This window comes from Anomaloglossus baeobatrachus, chromosome 1, assembly GCF_048569485.1.
Source record: "Anomaloglossus baeobatrachus isolate aAnoBae1 chromosome 1, aAnoBae1.hap1, whole genome shotgun sequence".
In the NCBI taxonomy this organism is placed as follows: Eukaryota; Metazoa; Chordata; class Amphibia; order Anura; family Aromobatidae; genus Anomaloglossus; species Anomaloglossus baeobatrachus.
The window spans coordinates 700,223,654-700,243,200 of record NC_134353.1 but is presented as its reverse complement, the minus strand read 5'-3'; the positions used below and the strand labels follow the sequence as shown (position 1 = coordinate 700,243,200).

The following is a 19,547-nucleotide window of genomic DNA, read 5'->3' as shown; positions in this document are numbered from 1 at the left end:
AACTCAGTAAGGCAAAGCACCCATAAGGTGCACTTACCACCTGAGGCAGAGACTTTGGGTTCATCGAGAGGTAGACGGAGGACTCCTCACTCTCCGTTTGGATGTCGCTAGCTGCAGATGAGGAAGCTCCTGGTTCTTCTCCATGGAAAGCCCAGAGTCGGCCAGAAGCAACTAAACGCTGCCACCCTGAGTGCAGCCGCGGTGGGCTGCGCCATCTTGCCAGTCTCCGCGCATGCGCAGTGACAACTTCAGTTCTGACATCACCTCCTGTCAGGAACCCGGAACTCGTCAGCGCCGCCGAGGACACTCAGCGTTCTCCACCCCAGGAGACCAGGATCCTCCAGGAAGAGACCGGCGTGTACAACCTTAGCCGCACTGACCCTCTGTAGGACACAGACCCGGCTCCGACTCTTGGAACTGTAAACCGGCGTGTACAAATGCCGGAGACCCATAAGACCCCGAGCAAAACACAGACCCGGTAGCATGTTTAGACCGGCGTATTCAACTGCAGGGGCTGCCACCCCCGCAGGACACAGACCCGGTACCATGCTAGGCCGGCGTATGAACTGCAGGAGCTTTTTCCCCAGTAGAACACAGACCTGGCGGGAGAGACTGGCGTATCAATACATTAGAGCAAGACAGACCCGGAGGAGCCTAAAAACTCAAAAAAAGAAGAAGAAAAAAAAGGGGGCTCAGGTCCATGGTCTGAAAAACCCAAGGCTCCTAAACCGCACCATGGTACCGGCGTATTTGACTGCCGGGATTCTCACCCCGGCAAGACACAGACCCTGTATGTGACTGGCGTATACCACTGCAGGGGATCTCAGGACACAGACCCAGCACATAGTACCGGCTAATTCAACTGCCGGGATTCTCACCCAGCTGGACACAGACCCGGTATGTGACCGGCGTATACTATTGCCGGGGTTCTCACCCCCAACAGACCACAGACCCGTCTTGAGACCGGCGTATACCACCGCAGGGGTTCTCACCCCTGCAGGATACAGACCTGGTAGCCGGTGTGAACAATTGCCACCCAGAAGAGCCGCATTGGCTCCAAAGAAAAGAAAAGAAGAAGCTGAGGCCCCTGATCTTAAAAACCAAGGACCACAACTTTAAGCCGTCCTTCACTGTGGCAGCGCCACAGCACTTCTGGGTCTCCCATCCTGGGACAGAAAACCAAACTGATGCAGTAGAGAGGTGTTGCCCTTTTATTTTAGTGAGTTTCCTGTCCAAATGAAGGGGCCGACCTATCTCTGGTGGCGCTGTCATGGCGACGGGAAAATACTGAATGACATAAAGATGTTGCCTTTGTGGGCAGGGTTTACAGAATGTGTGCAGAGGTTGCTTTGGAAACAATACATAATCAATGCAGATGTTTCCTGGTTGAGCAGAATACAGTCCAAGCCAATGCTGCCAAAGGCCCTCCCACCCCTCCCCCCCAGAAAAAAAACCCAAAAAACAGGTGAAATGTTGATCATAATTGCGCAGCCTCAGACAAATATTCTTCCGCTCCATGTACTGATGTGTAAGGCCCTGTGCGCACACTGCATTTTAACCCGCGGTTTTGCTGCGGAAATTTCTTGAGAAATGTTTGAAATCTTTCTGCAGACATTTCCCAGCAAAACCTATGGGGAAAAAAATAGCTGTGCGCACACTGCGTTTTTTTCTCAAGAAAATTCTTTGAGCAGAATTTCTTGAGAAAATTTCTGAGAAAATATGCATGTCACTTCTTTTCCACAGATACCTGCGGTATGTCACTCCATTCACTGTAATGTAATCGTGAAATACCGGGGCTATACAGCAGCTAGCAAATGATGTGAGGTATACCCTCGGTATAACCGCGATTTACCTGCGGTAATGCTCATCGCTGCCTGCGGTTTTGCAGGAAGTGATGTCATTATGACAGAAGAGGAAGCGGAGCAGAGTAAACACACACGTCACACTCCCTGGACGCCACACAGAAGCGCTTCCGTATGACCACCAGGTGCCCGTGCAGTCTGTGTCCCGCTCCAGCCCCGCCGCTGCCGGCACAGCAGTGTCAGTGTCGGCCCGCAGTGTCAGCAGCTTGTCACGCTGCAGTGCTGGCAGCCGCGGGGATGCCGAGCGCTGCTGTCAGGAGGTTAGATGAGATCATTACCTGCTGTGACGATATTCTGCCTCCTGACGTCAGCGCTCTCACTGCCGTCTATGCCCGTCTCGCGGGCGGCCCGAGACTGTCACTAGCGGTGATGTCACGGGCTCTCGCGATACTGCTGAGAATGCGGCGGGCATAGAAGTCAGTGACAGCGCTGACGTCAGCAGAGCAGGAGATCGTCACTGCAGGTAATGATCTCATCTATCCTCCTGAAGTCAGCGCTAGTCATGCCCTGCAGTGACCTGGGCTGACCTATTGATGTTAGCTCTGGTCACTGCATTGCTCTCCCAGCCAATATGGAACATTCTGTTCTTCATTGACTGGGACAGTGACTATGGTATGGATCGCCGTGGGACCCCCTTATTGGATTACGACGGACGTGGAATTGATTGTTCTTTTCAATAAATTGGTGAAAGAGGGAATGTTTTGTGGAGTGTTTTTTCAAATAAAACTTTTTTTGTTGTCTATTTTTTATTTCTTACTGACTGGGTTGGTGATGTCGGGTATCTGATAGACACGTGACATTACTAACCCCAGGGCTTGATGCCAGGTGACATTACACATCTGGCATCAACTCCATATATTACCCCGTTTGCCACCGCACCAGGGCAACGGGATGAGTTGGGGAGAAGCGCTAGGATTGGCACATCTAATGGATGCGCCACTTCTGGGGCGGCTGCGGCCTGCTATTTTTAGGCTGGGGAGTGTCCAATAACAGTGGACCTCGCTAGTCTGAGAATACCAGACAACAGCTGTCCGTTTTACCTTGGCTGGTGATCCAATTGGGGGGACCCCACGTTTTTGTTTTAAATTATTTATTTAATGTAAAATAACAGCATGGGGTGCCCTCAGGTTTGGATTACCAGCCAAGGTGAAGCTGCCAGCTGTGGTCTGCAGGCTGCAGCAGTCTGCTTTACCCTAGCTGGCTACAAAAGATGGGGGGACCCCACATCATTTTTTTTTTAATTATTTATTTATTTTTTGGCTAATTACAAGGCCAGGCACCCTTTAGTGCCACATGAAAGTCACTAAAGGGTGCCAGCTTAGAATATGCAGGGAGGTGGGACATTATATATGTCTTTCTCATCTATCTATCTCTTTATCTATTCATCTATCCATCTTTCCCTCTATCCATTATCTGTCTGTCTATCTATCGATTATCTATCTATTATCTATATTATTTATTGCAGTTACAGCATAAAAAAAACCACAGGGACCAACCTGCTGATTTACCGCGGCAAAACCGCATGCGTTTTTTCCCGCGGTTTTGGTGCATTTTTTACCGCACGTGCGATAATCTTCAACTCCCAGAAGTTTCTCAAGAAATTTTCTTGAGAAAAATCCCTTTTCTAGTACGCGCATAGCCTAAAAAAGGTAGGAGCACAGACAACTGCAAGCCTGTGATGTACATATTTGGAGCAGTAGAGGTGTTAAAAAAAAGAAAGAAGCAATGTCACAAATCTATTTCTGTCAAGAATAAATCGTCAGAATAGATTTTACCATGGATTAGAAGCAGATTACCTGAGGCCCTCATCTGTAAAATATCCAGCTGCTGTGATAGATTGTCTTACTAAGAAAAAAATGGGTAAAATGGGTCGTCTCCTTACGCTACAAAGCCAGAAAAAATGGAAATCAGCATAGTTTTGCAGGATTGGTCTCTGCTGGAGGCTATGCTAGCTATTGAGGTTGTGGGCCGGGATGTGGAAAAATCGGGACTTTGATTTGCAGCCGAACTGGGACCCATAAAGCAGGACCAGCCAATAAGAAGCAGGGTAACCGGTCCCCCCCTCCCCTAAAACCCATGTGGGCAGATGCCCAGTCAGCAGACGAGGCACACCTCCCAGATAGGCTCTCATGGGAATAGAGTAAAATGGCTACCAGAGATGAAGGGCCGCTGATAGATACCACAGCTGTAAAACGTGTGTCCTGGCATGTTTTGTAGGGAGATGGTAGTTTGCGCCAACAGGCCTAGCAATGGTGCTGTTGGGGGTCGAAAGTACCATTGCCCTGGGAGAATACACAACATGAAGGAAGATATAGGTCCAAAATGCCTCAATTGTTTGACACAGACTAAAGTAGGGACACCCTGGAGTACAGATTCTAATCCACAGCTAGCCCTACTGGAGTCTGTGCTGTCATATGGGCAGGGAATAAAGCAGAGGTGGCCAAGTTGGAAGATTTGTGGGAATCCGAGCATGATGCCATACTCTCTTCAGCACCCATGATGTACTGGCAGAGTCATACTCAACCCCCATCAATATTTCCCTTGGATAGGAAAATAAGAATTATTCTTACCGTTAATTCGATTTCTAGGACCTTCCACGACAGCATAGGAGGTTGTCTCTCCACGCCCTAATTGGGACAGGAAGTTCAAGAGGTTTAAAAGGACCCTCCCACCTCCCATAGCCAGTGTCTTACAAAGAACCCATAGCAAATGAGAAGTACAACATATCCATGAATATATGAATATAAAAGGGGAGGGAATTACCTGCTGTCGTGGAAGGTCCTAGAAATCGAATTAACGGTAAGAATAATTCTTATTTCTCTAGTCCCTTCCACGACAGCATAGGAGGAATACCAAAGAATTGATACCTAGGGGGGGGACCACAGCCTGCAGGACCTTCCTGCCAAAAGCCAATCCCTGCTGGAATCCGGATCCAGACAATAATGCTTCGTGAAAGAATGGAGGGAAGACCACGTAGCCGCCTTGCAGATCTGCTCAGGAGAAGCCCCTGCCCGTGCAGCCCAGGAGACAGAGGTAGCCCTGGTGGAGTGCGCCGTGAATCCGGTAGGCGGAGAGAGATGCTGAGCGAGGTAGGCGTCTCTAATGGCCCGCACAATCCAGTTGGCGACGGTACTCTTAGCCACCTTCCTGCCCTTATTTCGGCCAAAGGGCTGGATGAACAGGTTATAATCAAGGCGCCAAGAAGCAGTAACCTCCAGGTAGTGCAACACTGTCCGACGGACATCCAAAGAATGAAACACTTCCTCACCCGGAGTCCGAGGATTCTGACAGAAGGAATGCAGGATGATGGACTGAGAACGGTGAAAATCCGAAACCACCTTGGGAAGGAAGGAAGGGTCCAGCTGAAAACAATGCTGTCATCTCTGACGGTCAGGTAAGGCTCCCGAATAGACAAAGCCTGAAGTTCCCCGACTCTACGAGCAGACGTAATAGCCACAAGAAATGCAGTCTTGTGGGAAAGAGAACGAATGTTACAAGAGGACAGTGGCTCAAAGGGTGACTGAGAAAGGCCGGTAAGGACCACATTGAGATCTCAGCAAGGTGTCAGGATCCTCCGCCGCGGACAGAGCCTACTAGCGGACACCCTGAAACGGCGGATCCAGCGACGATCTGCCAGAGCCGGGACAAGACTGTACTAAGCGCAGAGATCTGCACCTTCAGGGTGCTGGGCCGAAGGCCTAAGTCCAATCCACTCTGGATGACATCGAGAATCTGCGCAATGGTAGGCCGGAGCGGGTCAGGAGGCCGAGAACCACACCAGGAGGAAAATCTCATCCAGATTTTAGTGGAAATACTATTAGCCACTGGTGTACGGTTCTTTTGTAGAGCAGCCCCGACCTAGTCAGAAAGTCCTTGGGCCTTCAGTGCCCGGGCCTCAGAAGCCAGGCAGCCAACTGGAGCTCCCGGGGAACCGGATGGAATATCGGATCCTGAGACAGGAAACTGGGGTCTGAACCCAGGAGGACCGGTCCGTCGAGTCTGAGAGTCAGGATCAGGCAGTACCAACTCCGCCGCGGCCACAGAGGAGCTACCAGGATGGTCGTGGCTCCGTCGTCCCTGATCGTCCTCAGGGTTCGTGCGAGAAGAGGAGTAGGAGGGAAGGCGTATCGAGGCAAAAAGGACCAAATGTGGCAGAAGGCGTTCACCCCCAACGCGTTGCCCCGAGGGTTCAGGGAGACAAATGTTGCGACCTGGCGATTTCCTGCTGAAGCAAAGAGGTCTACCTCTGGAGTACCCCACCTTGCCACTAGAGAGCAGAACACCGCTTGGGCCAGACTCCACTCCCCTGGGTGAACATCCTGATGACTCAGGAAGTCTGCTTGAAGGTGTAGGGATCCTTGTAGATGGACTGCAGAAAGGGATAGCAGGGACTGTCCTGCCCAGTGGAAGATCCGGGAGGACAAAGACTTCAGGGCGCCGACCTAGTACTGCCCTGATGGCGGAAATGTGCCACTGTGGAGCCATTGTCCCAGTAGACTTGGACGTGAGTGTCCCGGATGGGATCCTGGGCAGCGAGGAGGGCTTCTCCGACCACCCCGAGTTCCCGGTAGTTGGAGGACTGGGTGCCGACCTAAGGGCTCCAGCCCCCCTGAACTGAGAGTTTTCCACCATAGCCCCCCAGCCCCTCTGGCTGGCATCGGCTGCCAGTGTAACCAGGGGTGACCGGGTCCAGGCAACCCCAACCATCAGGTTGTAGGGACACACCAGAGAAGGGACGAGGAGACGGGTGCCGACAGGCGAAACCGGTGTTCAGGGAGGAAGGGAGTCCGACCCAATGAACCAGGACACGATCCCATAGACAACGAGAGTGGGCCGGAGCCCACAAGACTGAGGGAATGCAGGACGTCATAAAACCCAGGGCCGATAGAGCGCCTCGAAGGGTCGGGCGCGCCTGTCCATGAACATCGAGAGTTTGGCCAGCAGCGTCAATCTGTGATCCTCTGGGGGAAGGATGCCTGTCAGGTTGAGGCCAACTCTGCAACGGAGGAAGGTGACCACCTCAGCCCTGACCTTTGAAAAGAGTCTCGGAGCCGAGAAGAACCCGAAGGGAAGTACCTGTAAGTGGAAATGAAGCATGGCCCCTCCGTGCAGAACCGCAATTTTGAGGTACTGCCTGAGACAAGGATGGAAGGGCACATGGAACTAGGCGTCCCTCAGGGCAATCGAGGCCAACAGGTGGCGGAGACCGAGCAGGGGAACAACAGAGTTCCCAGACTCCATTCTTGAAACGTCGGTATCTGACCCGCTGGTTTGAGACGCTTCAGATAGATGAAAAACCGGACGTCTCCAGATGGTGTGTTGACAAGGAAGAGACGGAGTAGGGACCTACCCCTACTTCCTGACTCGGGACAGAGAAACGACCCCCGAATGGATTAACTCCTGAATCATCGAGCACAGGAGATCCTGAGAACCCTGTGACGACAAGGCCGTGACGCGGAGGCCGGGGGGGGGGGCGGGAGAGGAAGTCTACCAATAGACCCTCTGAGATGAGCTTGTAGGACCCCTGGGCAGGTGGAGAAGGCCCGCCACTGGGGAAGAAAGGCAGAGAGCCGTCCCCCCACCCGAGCCGACTCACTGTTCATCATGCTGAGGACTTTGTGGATGGGAAGGGATGAGAAAAGTACTCCCCTCACCCTAAAGGTAGCTCCCACGGTCAGACTCACCTCTCCCCTTGGGCTGGGAGGCCCGAGGTATCGAGGGACGAAAGGACCGTTGCCTGGAGGGTGTATCCGGTAGGCCTGACGATCAGTCGCCCTGTCCAGAATATCATCCAGGGCAGGCCCAACCCTTAAGTACCCCTTAAACAGACGGGAGCAAGCCGCAGTGTGGAAGTAGAGTCCCCACTCCAAGCCTTAGCCTAGAGCTCGTCTGTCCGAGTTAGACAAGACTGAGGTCCTGGCAGCCAGGCGGACCGACTACACAGAGGTACCTGCCAAACTAGTTGCCTTCCTAAGTAAGGGGAGGGATTCCAGTAACTCATCCCTAGGAGTACCCCAGGAAAACGAGCCTCCACTGGTCGAGCCTCTGAAGGAGGGACAGGGGGACCTAAGAGGAGGCAGTATGGGCCCGATGGGAGACGACGAAGCCTCCCATGACTTCTTCATGAGACTCCTGACCTACCTAACTATCAGATTCCCAAGCTGGTAATCGGCCGCAAGGGGGAGCGCTGTTTGTATAGCGACCTTGGCCACCTGCATGGGAATCTCCCAAAGCAACCCAGAACTCTCCAGGGGAAACTGTGTCAGAGGACACTCCAGAAAGCTCCTCAAGGAATCCCATTATAGAGAGAAGATCCAGGACAGTAGCATGGACAAGAAAACCCCCTTGCCCAGTGGTTTTCAGGTCCGCGAACATTTCGCCCTGAACGGAGGGGAGGACCTACTCATCCTCCAACCCCATAGTGCACCCAACTGCTCCATTAAGATCCCCCAATCATCTCAGGGAAAAAGAAAAGACCGGTCAGGTCTCCCGGAGGAAAACCTTTATCGGGACCCACCGAGGCAGAATCAGCCTCAGGATCAGACGACTGGAGGTAACTTTTTTGTGGCAGAAGGGTCAGCAGCAGGGAGGGAGGCTAGCGAGGCCTGAAGCTCCTGTATCATCATGGACCGCAGCTTGGCACAAGGGACGGTGTTCAGCCCTAAGCAGCTATACACACGATGCCTGCCCTCTCCACTCAACGGAACAGAGAGGCGTCATCAGACCAGGCAGCCAGCCCATGTCCTGATACAGCAATATCCAGGAGTGTCCACTGGGATTCAACTCCCAAGCTCACACACCCAAGGCCATCAGCCACCAGTAGCCCATGGAAGGGACAGACGTACACTGCCGGCAAAGTTTCCTCACCATGTCAGCCTGAAACCAGGCATAAGGGACCGTCCCTTAGCCTCTTACTGAAGCAGGGGGAAACGCTGGGCTCTGCAGAAGCAGAGGAAGACCTGGCAGTGCACACAGAAGAATCCTTACCGTGGTTCTGATGCCTTCAGGGCAGCCTTCCTGTGGAAAGGCCTGCCCCCCCCAGCGACTGGTGATGTTCCCCGCCTCCCGCAGCAGGTCCCCGACAGGCCGTGGGAGCGACGGCATGTCCGTCATGCTGCCTCCGCGACCGGAAGCGCCCATACCGGAAGGACTCGAGACCGGAAGTCCCGCCCGCGGCAGCACCTCCGGGTCGCACTGCAGCGTGCATACAGGAGGCGGCCGGCGGCTCAGGGAGGACGCCGGCCGGGGAGCTACACAGCCTGCATCACCCCAGAGGAGCTCCGGAAGGCTGGAGCAGCGGTCCCCCACAGAGTGAGGGAACAGTAAGGGAGGAGCGGCGAAGGCCCGACCGATACTGCCCGGCTAAGGTAGGGGGAAAAAAAAAAAAAAAAAATTGCATACTGCAGTTCGCCGGCCACCACAGTACAGGAGAAAAACAAAAACCTCTCCATGCCCCATGGGGACAGGAAAGACACTGGCTATGGGAGGTGGGAGGGTCCTTTTAAACCTCTTGAACTTCCTGTCCCAATTAGGGCGTGGAGAGACAACCTCCTATGCTGTCGTGGAAGGGACTAGAGAAATAAGCCGGATAATTGGAGTAAGGCTACTTTCACACATCAGTTTTTTTCCATCAGGTACAATCCGGAAAAAAACGGGTTAAACGGATCCGGTACCGCATCCGTTTTATCCCCATAGATTTGCATTGTTACCGGATTGTACCTGATGGCTTTGCGTTGCATCCGTTTTTTTCCGGATGCGGCAAAATTTATCAAAGCGGCGGCCGGAGGCAACGTGTCTTGCAACGTTTTTTTGTCCGGCAAAAAAATTGCATCGCGCTGGATCCAGCGCGATACGGCGTGTTTTCCAATGAAAGCCTATGGACGCCGGATCCGGCGCAATGCGGTAAAAAATGGATGCGGCTACCGGATCCGTTTTTGTAAACTGCGCATGCACCAAATTAATTAAGAAAACTGATCCTTCAAAAAAAAAAAGGACAAACCGGATGCAAAAACGGATGCAAACCGTATCCACCGGATCCGGTTTTGTGCGCATCCGGCGTAACGGATCCGTTAAAAACCGGATCCGGTGGATACGGTTTTACATTTTTTTGCCGGATCCTTTGGATCAGGAAAAAAAAGGATTGTGCCTGAATGCAGAAAACTGATGTGTGAAAGTAGCCTAAGGTGGGCAAGTAAAACAGGTAAGAACGCTGGGTGACCTCATGGCTGGTGGAAGGGAACAAACTTCTGACTGCCCTGTTCATCAGTCAAAAAGAAAAAGGGGTTTATTGGGCACAGTGTTCCCTCATCCCTTAGGAATATGCAGAGAGTTTGTGTCCTCTCAGTTTCCAAGCTACATGGGAGAGAAAAAAAAGAAAAAAAAAGCTAAAATAAAAGTAAGGAAGCCCTGCAAAGGCATCCAAAGAATACCAAGCTAAAATGAATTAGCCAAGTCCCCCACCAACATAGAAAGAAAAAATAAATGATTTATAGCATTTTATAAAGTGATTTGCTGCTAAATACCACTCTAAACATTAAAAAAAAATCCTATCCTAAAGCACCACTCCAGTGTTGTTTTTTTTTTTTAATGTTCAGCTGGATTGGTGCTTTAAATCTAAGCCCCCTGCCTAAAGGCCCAGTCACACTAAACAACTTACCAACGATCCCAACAACGATACAACCTGATAGGGATCGCTGGTAAGTTGCTAGGGGGTCGCTGGTGAAATGTCACACTAAGCGACGCTCCAGCGATCCCACCAGCAACCTGACCTGGCAGGGATCGCTGGAGCGTCGCTACACGTGGAAGCATGCTGCGCTTGGTAACTAAGGTAAATATCGGGTAACCAACCCGATATTTACCTTGGTTACCAGCGCACACCGCTTAGCGCTGGCTCCCTGCACACCTAGCCACAGTACACATCGGGTTAATTACCCAATGTGTACTCTGCTACATGTGCAGGCAGCAGGGAGCCGGCTTCTGCGGACGCTGGTAACCACGGTAAACATCGGGTAACCAAGAAGCCTTTCCCTTGGTTACCCGATATTTACCTTCGTTACCAGCGTCTGCCGCTCTCACACTGCCAGTGCCGGCTCCCTGTTCCCTGCACTCCTAGCCACAGTACACATCGGGTTAAATTACCCGATGTGTACTCCAGCTACGTGTGCAGAGAGCAGGGAGCCGGCACTGACAGCGTGAGAGCGGCGGACGCTGGTAATTAAGGTAAATATCGGGTAACCAAGGAAAGGGCTTCTTGGTTACCCGATATTTACATTGGTTACCAGCGTCCGCAGAAGCCGGCTCCTGCTCACTGCACATTCAGTTGTTGCTCTGTCGCTGTCACACACAGCGATCTGTGCTTCACAGCAGGAGAGCAACAACTAAAAAATGGTCCAGGACATTCAGCAACAACCAGCGACCTCACAGCAGGGGCCAGGTTGTTGCTGGACGTCACACACAACAACATCGCTAGCAAGTTGTGCCTCAGCAGCGATGTTGCTAGCGATGTTGCTTAGTGTGACGGTACCTTAAGGCTGGAGTCACACTAGCCTATTGCAATGGATGCGATAGGCTAATGACCCTTCGGCTCCAGCTCTGCTGCGGATCACAGCTGCGGAGGAGAGGGAGGGAATGATCTCCCCATCTCCTCCATCATCAGCACGTGCGTATATCGGACTGCACTCAGATGTCATCCGAGTGCAGTCCGATGTTTCACTTGCACCCATAGACTTGTATAGGTGCAAGTGATACAAGACTTGCAGACAATTGCAGCATGCTGCGATTTTGACCTCAGTCTGATTAGGGCTGAGGAAAAACTTGCAGATCTGAGCTGCAGCCTTGTCCTACATGGGGCCAAGTGCAATGGAAGATTTTCTCGCATTGCACTCGTGCGAGTCATATGCCAGTGTGACTCTACCCTTAAACTTGCCCTCCGGTGGCTTCACCTATCGCTTCAGTCACTCTCGTTGATTTGTGACATGCCATCATCTGCCGGCAGCTCCAGTTTTTATGGAGCACGCCAGAGGTCACAACTCAAATCTCTGTGAGGGCCTGCTTCTCGCTCTCAGAGATGCATTGAGTACTTGTGACGCAACTTCTGGCCAGTCAGAAGTTAAGGGCACGCGATGGCGCCACGGGACTGGAGCGACGTTGATGGGTGAAGCCACTGGAAGGAGAGTATGTAACAAGGGGCTTGCATTTAAAGCGCCACTCCAGTGTTGAAAAACAAATGCTGCAATGGAGCTTAAGGCTATGTGCGCATGTTGCGTACTGGCCCTGCAGAAATTTCTGCAGCGATTTGAACAGCATACGTGAGCTTCAAATCGCTGCAGAAAGAGTCCGTAGTGAAGAAAAAAAAAAAGCAGATTCCATGCGCTCTGACTGCAGCCCCTCCCATAGACAGAGCGGGGGCTGCAGGCAGAGCGCAGGAAAGAAGTGACATGTCACTTCTTAGAACGCGCGCTTCGGGCAGCAGCCGAAGCGCTTCGCTCTAAGACGCCATGTGCGCACGTCTCCTGCATAATCTTCATAGATTATGCTGGGGACGCAGGACGCATGCAGTTACGCTGCGGTGCAGATCGCAGCGTAGCTGCATGCAAATACGCAACATGCGCACATAGCCTAAGACAGTACATGTGCCACAAAGTTCCTAATACACATATTGGGGAAGACTGCCTGCCATGACAAATCATTTAAAAATAGATAACTCTGGTCATGAGTCATTCTTCGGAAGAGCGAAACATTCCTGCATTGCAAGTACGAGGACTATGCAAAAGCACAAGTCTTAAAATAATGCACTAATCAAAGGCCAAGAAAACATTTTCCATAGCAGATCTTGCCAAACTAGCACGGAATTTTACTTATTTTTTCTATTCAAGGGATTATATTACACTGGACAGATAACTGAAAAAAACCTGGAAATTGACTTCCCCTAAACTGGACATAAGAACACAGTGTTAAAGAATAGCCATCATTTTAATTTTATAAATCAATAGTACAAAGATTCTTACTTTTACATGTAATGTATCTTAATAAGATACATTTGCTTCTTTCTCCTCCTGTACTGATCAGTTATTCTCAATTCTGAGATACAATCTGTAATCAGTGAAGACAGACTTTCCCAATACTGAGGCAGAATCAGTAGTAACTGCCTTCTCCTATCTCAGTAATGGGAAAGTCTGTATTCACTGAAGACACATTTTACCCAGGAATTGAGAATTCTTAGAAGAAAAGATCCGTACAGACAGCGAAAAAAGCAAAATTTGTCTGACAAGATATTAGTTTCTTTTTTTACAGGTGTACTATTGAAGATGACAGTTACTCTTTAAGTGTATGGCCAAATCTAAGGTAACCGTAAAATAACTTGATTAGAAAAGTATACAACTATCCAGCAGACTTTTTGTACACCTAGAAGAGAATTAAAGGGAACCGGTCACAAGGTTTTTCTCTTATGAGCTGCGGCCACCACCAGTGAGCCTTTATATACAGCATTCCAAAATACTGTATATAAGAGACCATGCCGCTCTGTATAACGTAGAAAACCCCTTTACAATACTCACTTAGGGGGCCTTCCGGTGTGATGGGTATTGCTGTTCTTGGTCCGGCACCTCCTGCATTTTGTGTAGTTGCCGTCCTGCTGCCCAGCCCCGTGTGCATGACGCGTCTTGCGTCATTCACAGAGAGGCCTCCAATGCACTGTGGCGCATGCGCACTTTGATCTGCCCGGCTGAGGGTAGAGCAAAGTACTGTAATGCGCAGGCGCGAGAAAAGGTCAAAGACCACCCACGCGTGTGTACTAAAGTACTTTGAGCTATATCCGCTGATGTGACAATGTACTGTTCTCGGCAGTTGCTCCTCAGTTTTCCTTTGTACCTACCGTAGGAGATCCCACTTAGGGGTGGTGCCCTCCAGTCTTATTTTTTTGTCGAGCTCCTCAGTTCACGGGCTGCTCTGCTTTTGCAATGGTGCCAGTGCTCAAGGCAGACAACAGGAGTGCTGCCAGAGACTGAGCACTGGACCAGGGGAGGGGGAGTGACAAGATATTTTTATTTTATATATTTTAAACTGTGCCAGGCAACAGGTGTTTTCTGAAATTGGAAACCCCTTTGAAGAAGGGATTGTCTAAGTATTAGATAAGCCCTTAGAGAAACACCTTCCTCTGCCTCTTTCCTCAATGTATTTTGGAGAAATAGTCTGCATAAGGCTATGTGCGCACTAGAAATTTACTTTTCTCAAGGAAAAACCAAAAGCTCTTAAAGAATCCCACACCAGCGGTAAAAAAACGCTACGAAATCTGCATGCGGGTTTGCCACGTTTTTTCCGCATGTTGGTCCCTGTGGATTTTTACCATTATCTATGGCAAAAAACGCAGGTACCTGCGGAAAAGAAGTGACATGCTCATTAATTCCGTGTGTAAATCCGCAGGTATAAAAAAAGCAGTGTGCGCACAGCATTTTTTATACCCATAGGTTTTGCTGGGGAATGACTGCAGAAATGTTAGACACATTTTCTGCAGCAAATCCGCAGCGTGTGCACATAGCCTTATATAATTGTAATAAAGTAGATTTTTATATGGGGGGAAAAAAACAAACAAAAGTCCACTTGGTATTATCTAACACACGTTTGATATAATCTATTTTGTATGGAGAGGAGGGGGAAAAAAACCTCATGGAGTCACATCCCGCTCAGCACGATTGACCAGCCTCTCACTGCCCAGGGTAAACTTACATATTAGCAATGACGGGGAATGTCTCAGATTTATGCTCTCAGTATTGCTTGCAGTCAGTAATCTGACAGGTTGTTGGGAAAAAAAAATCATAAAAGTTGTATGGATGAAGCATAATTTGTTTATTGTGTTTTTTAAATGCAACTGTGGGATTTAGGCTAGGTTCACATTTCCGTTGTTTTGCATCAGTCACATGGGTTGCTTGACGCTTGTGACTGATACGTTGTACAACGGATGACAACAATTAGAATTCATTGTCGGACTCCATTGTAACAGAGAACGATAAGCTGATCGCTCTCAAAAGCCAACCGGCTAGTGTGAACAAACAGATGATCTCCCGGCGGCCGGCTAATGAGAGCGATCAGCTGATCGCTCTCATTAGCCGGCCGCCGGGTCGGTCAGCTGATCGCTCACAGCAGCTGGCCGCTGGGTGATCAGCTGATCGTTCGGCCACCGAGAGAGAGCATGCGCAGCGAAATCCTAAGGATTCCGCTGCTCAAAAAACTTTACACTCTGCGTTCCTGCCGCCCGACGGTCAGTCGTTCCACGACTGATCAGTCGGGTGGAGAATGCAACGCAGCGTGATCAGTCACAATCCGCCGCTCATACAAGTATATGGGAACAACGGAATCCGCCAAACGGATTCCGTTGTTTACCAGAGCCGCGGATTGTGACTGATACAAATTAACGGAAATGTGAACCTAGCCTATCAGGGGGAAACCGGCCCCTAAGGGTATGTGCACAGAGTCTGCAGCAGAAATGCCAAGTATTTGGGGAGGGTCTGGAAAGTTCCCAGTGTCTTTCTGCTCCCAAATAGACAACCACCTTTACCATACCCTTAGTTACAAGCCCCCGGCTAAGCTGATTCATGTCTGATGGGGCACAGGTGCTCTGCTCTCCAAAACAGACACTTCTACTCATTACATGTAGAAGCACCCACATCCATTAGCGGGTTTGGCCGACATGTTTGCGGCTATAAGCGTATGTGCACATGATCAGGAGACGCTGCATTTTACATGCAGTGTCATTGCTTTTGCGGACACGCTAGTGTTCTCCGTGGGAGAACGAAGCATCAGTGTTCATGATCAGGCTTACTGACAGCGTATTTTCGCTGTTCTCCCACAGAGAACACTAGCGTCTCTGCAAGCATAAATTGACATGCTGCATCACGGAAAGCTGAGGTGCATGCAAGTTTACGCTGCATAGAAAAGAAGCACAGTGGGCATGGGATTTCTAAATATCCCATCCACTGTGCTTGTACTGTACAACAATGTTTTGGAGGCTGCGAAAATAAATATAGTGCATCAAAAATGCTGCTAAGACCTCATTCACACGTTCGTGAAAACCACGCACGTATTTCACGGACGTGTCAGAGGTGCGTTTTGCCCTCCGTGAGCCGTATTTATGGGCTACGTGTGTTCTCCGTGTGTTATCCGTGATAACACACGGAAAATGGGAACTTTCTACTCACCTGTCCCTGGCGTCACTGTCCGTGGTGCTGATCTACGGTCTCCGGTCCTGCCGACTCCCCGCTGCTGCTGCTTCCGGCCACAGTGAAGTGAATTTTCAATGGGCATAATGAGCGACTGTCGGCAGCAAGTGACAGCAGCGGCAGAGACAGGAGGGCTGGAGAAGGTGAGTAAAGATTTGTTATTTTTTCTCACAGACACGTCTTTTCTCCGGTGCATGTCACACGGAACACATCCGTGTGGTCCGTTTGCATTACGTGTGACACGTTTGCGTTCCATGTGACACCTGTGATGCCGGAGATAAAACAGACATGTCGGCGTGAGAAACACACGGACACACGTAAGTACAGAACGGACACACATTCCGTGCGCAAATACTTACGCGTGTCCAAAACCATAGGAATACATAGGTCTACGTGTGTACGTGTCTCCGGTACGTGAGAAAAATGCCAAACACGTACCGGAGGCACGTACGTGTGAAAGAGGCCTTAGGCTATGTGCGCACTTTGCGTTTTTACCTTCGTTTCAGCTGCGTTTTGAACTGAGGTGTTTTCATGCGAAAATGCATGCGTTTTGATTTTCAAGCAAAGTCTATGGGAAATAGGGATTTCTTGTGCACACCATGCTGTTCAAAACGCAGCGTTTAATTTGCATATTTTTGGGCAAAAACTCCGAGTTCAAAGAAGCAGCATGTCAATTGTTTTTGCCATTTGGGCTGTGTTTTACTAACATTGAAGTCTATGAGAAGTTGCAAAAAGCAACAAACATCAAAATTCCAGCGTTTTACCTGCTTTTTAGCTGCAGAAAACATGCGTTTCTGACATCAAAATAATGGAATGATATGTCCCTGTACACACACACATAGTCCGACAATTAAATTAATATTAATTTATAGTTATTTTAGCCATAAATAGTAGAAAACCGCTATAATTATATTAAATATATATAACTATTTTCGTTAGGATTTAAATAATTATATTTGTTTTCTTTTTTTTCCTTTTTTCATAGTGTTTGACTGTTTAAACTTTATTTAGCAGTGTCTTTATGTTCAAAACGCATCTGTCTTTCCGCAAAGGAAAAGCATGTACATTGCGCTAAAAACGCGGCTAAAACGCGGTAAATACGCACGCGTATTTATCGTGTTTCTATGGTCAAAAGCAACTTTGGCAAAACCATTTCTGCCAGGATGCGTTTAGAACTGCAACTACCTCGACGCAAAGTGCGCACATAGCCTACCACTGATCGTGTGCACATACTCTAAGGCTGGATCACCACCGTGTAGTCATCAGTCTTAGTACATGGCGGATATATAAATGAAAGAGGGAGGAACGATACATTGTGAAGCCACACATGACCCATCAGCAGAGCTCCATGAAGGGGGCATACGCCCCGCACACACATCTTGGCTCCTCACCTGGCTCAGGCTCCAAGGCAGGGAATACAGGTGACTGTCTCCACAGTCTCCGCTCCAGCAGGCGGAACAGCCAACTCACCGTCACCATCACACAGGCCGCCAGCACGGAGAAGGCAACGGAGGCGTCCCACCCGGACACAAGCTCAGAGAAGCCCACGGCGGTGTCCCATTGGGACAAAAGATCGAAGACAGACATGACAATGCACAACTCTCCACAGAGCAAGACTTCCTGTGCTATCCTTGCCACTCCTTTAGGGGCGCTTTACAAGTTCTCCCATAAGCAGCCCCAGGGCCCTGTTCTGCCAGCACTAGAGGTCTACTGTAAACACGGGGGGTGGCACTAGGAGGTCCGCTGTAATATAGGGGGCAGCACTAGGAGGTCCGCTGCAATATGGGCACTCGGCACTAGAAGGTCCGCTGTAATATGAGCAGTCGGCACTAGGAAGTCTTCTGTAAATATGGGCAGTCGGCCCTACGTAGGAGGTCCGCTGTAATATGGGTGGCCGGCACTAGGTCAGTTATACTATGGGGGGCCAGCACTAGGTCAGTTATACTATGGGGGGCCGGCACTAGGAGGTCAGTTATATTATGGGAGGCCGGCACTAGGAGGTCAGTTATATTATGGGAGGCCGGCACTAGGAGGTCAGTTATATTATGGGAGGCCGGCACTAGGAGGTCAGTTATATTATGGGAGGCCGGCACTAGGAGGTCAGTTATATTATGGGAGGCCGGCACTAGGAGGTCAGTTATATTATGGGAGGCCGGCACTAGGTCAGTTATACTATGGGGGGCCGGCACTAGGAAGTCAGTTGTAATATGGGGGGCCGGCACTAGGAGGTCAGTTATATTATGGGAAGCCGGCACTAGGAGGTCAGTTATATTATGGGAGGCCGGCACTAGGAGGTAGGTTATAATATGGGGAGCCAGCACTAGTCGGTCAGCTGTAATATGGGGGGCCAGCAGTAGGAGGTAGGTTATAATATGGGGAGCCAGCACTAGTCGGTCAGCTGTAATATGGGGAGCCAGCACTAGTCGGTCAGCTGTAATATGGGGAGCCAGCACTAGTCGGTCAGCTGTAATATGGGGAGCCAGCACTAGTCGGTCAGCTGTAATATGGGGGGCCAGCACTAGGGCTGCTGTAATATGGGCGGCCTGCGCCTCACTATATCCCGCACGACCACTATCTATGTGCCACCTCTAGAACTACTTATCTCGCGGTTAGCGGTCTGTGTCCTTCCGCCACACGCCCTACTTATGTGCTGCGTCCGCTGCCCCTTATAAAGCTTCCACCGCGGTGTTCCCCTTCCCGCCAGTGTTATGTGTTCACTCTCCGTCCCGGACGCCTTTTCCTCGCTCAGTGTCACTCCTACACTGTCTACCAACCAGACTTGAGCCAAACACCACAGCACCCGCCTCAGACACAAGAGACCGACTCCAAATTTGGTTCCTCCCTACCTCCTCCGCTTTAAGTCGGATCCACCCGAATCCACAGCACAACACGCGTGCGACACTTCCGGTCCGGCCGGAGAGGACCCCGGCGTCTCATGGCAACTGTGAGGCTGTCTTCGGCGCGCCAGGCTGGAGAAGGAAGAGACACTGTCACCACGGGAAACCACGTGTGTGTAGCAGTGGGCTGTCAAGTGTTATCGAGCTGCTGATTGCCGTCGTACCGAAGGGTTTGTGGTGGCTCCTACACTGCAGTGGTCCCCCAGCAGCCATTACAATCTGGCCAGTTCAGTAGTGAAGTCACTAGTGTATGGGGTGTTAGGGTGTGGATGGAATCACTTACATTATGAGCTAAGATGAATCCTAATTCTATATGGGGCTCATTTAAAACTTCCCTTGCATTTTCCATCACAGCAGTAAAGAAACACTCAGGATTGCCAGATTTGCCATAGGAGGATCCAGAGGTGGCAAATGGGGCTCATCAATTTATAGTGAGGGCCTCAGTGTTGGCATTAGGGTTATTGCATTGCTGCTCCTTGCTACCTGTTAAATATGGTGGCATCTGTGATGGAGCTTGCAGCAGGAATAGGATCTTAGATGTAGAATGACCTCGCTTGTAATTCTGTTCCAGCTAT

At 50.3% G+C, this 19,547-nt stretch overlaps 1 protein-coding gene across 2 annotated transcripts in view; it reads right to left on the bottom strand.

The window, feature by feature from the left end:
• The window catches only part of ANKLE2 (ankyrin repeat and LEM domain containing 2), an 86,526-nt gene extending 67,515 nt beyond the window's left edge, over positions 1 to 19,011 (bottom strand). The window contains exon 1 of one of the 2 annotated variants that reach the window (XM_075320916.1): positions 18,922 to 19,011. Coding sequence is in view for 1 of the 2 variants with exons in the window: in XM_075320907.1 (XP_075177022.1) it covers positions 17,467 to 17,662 (196 nt within the window). In the remaining variant the exon portion in view is untranslated. The other variant, XM_075320907.1, reaches the window with a different exon arrangement.
• Between the last annotated feature and the right edge of the window lie 536 nt (positions 19,012 to 19,547).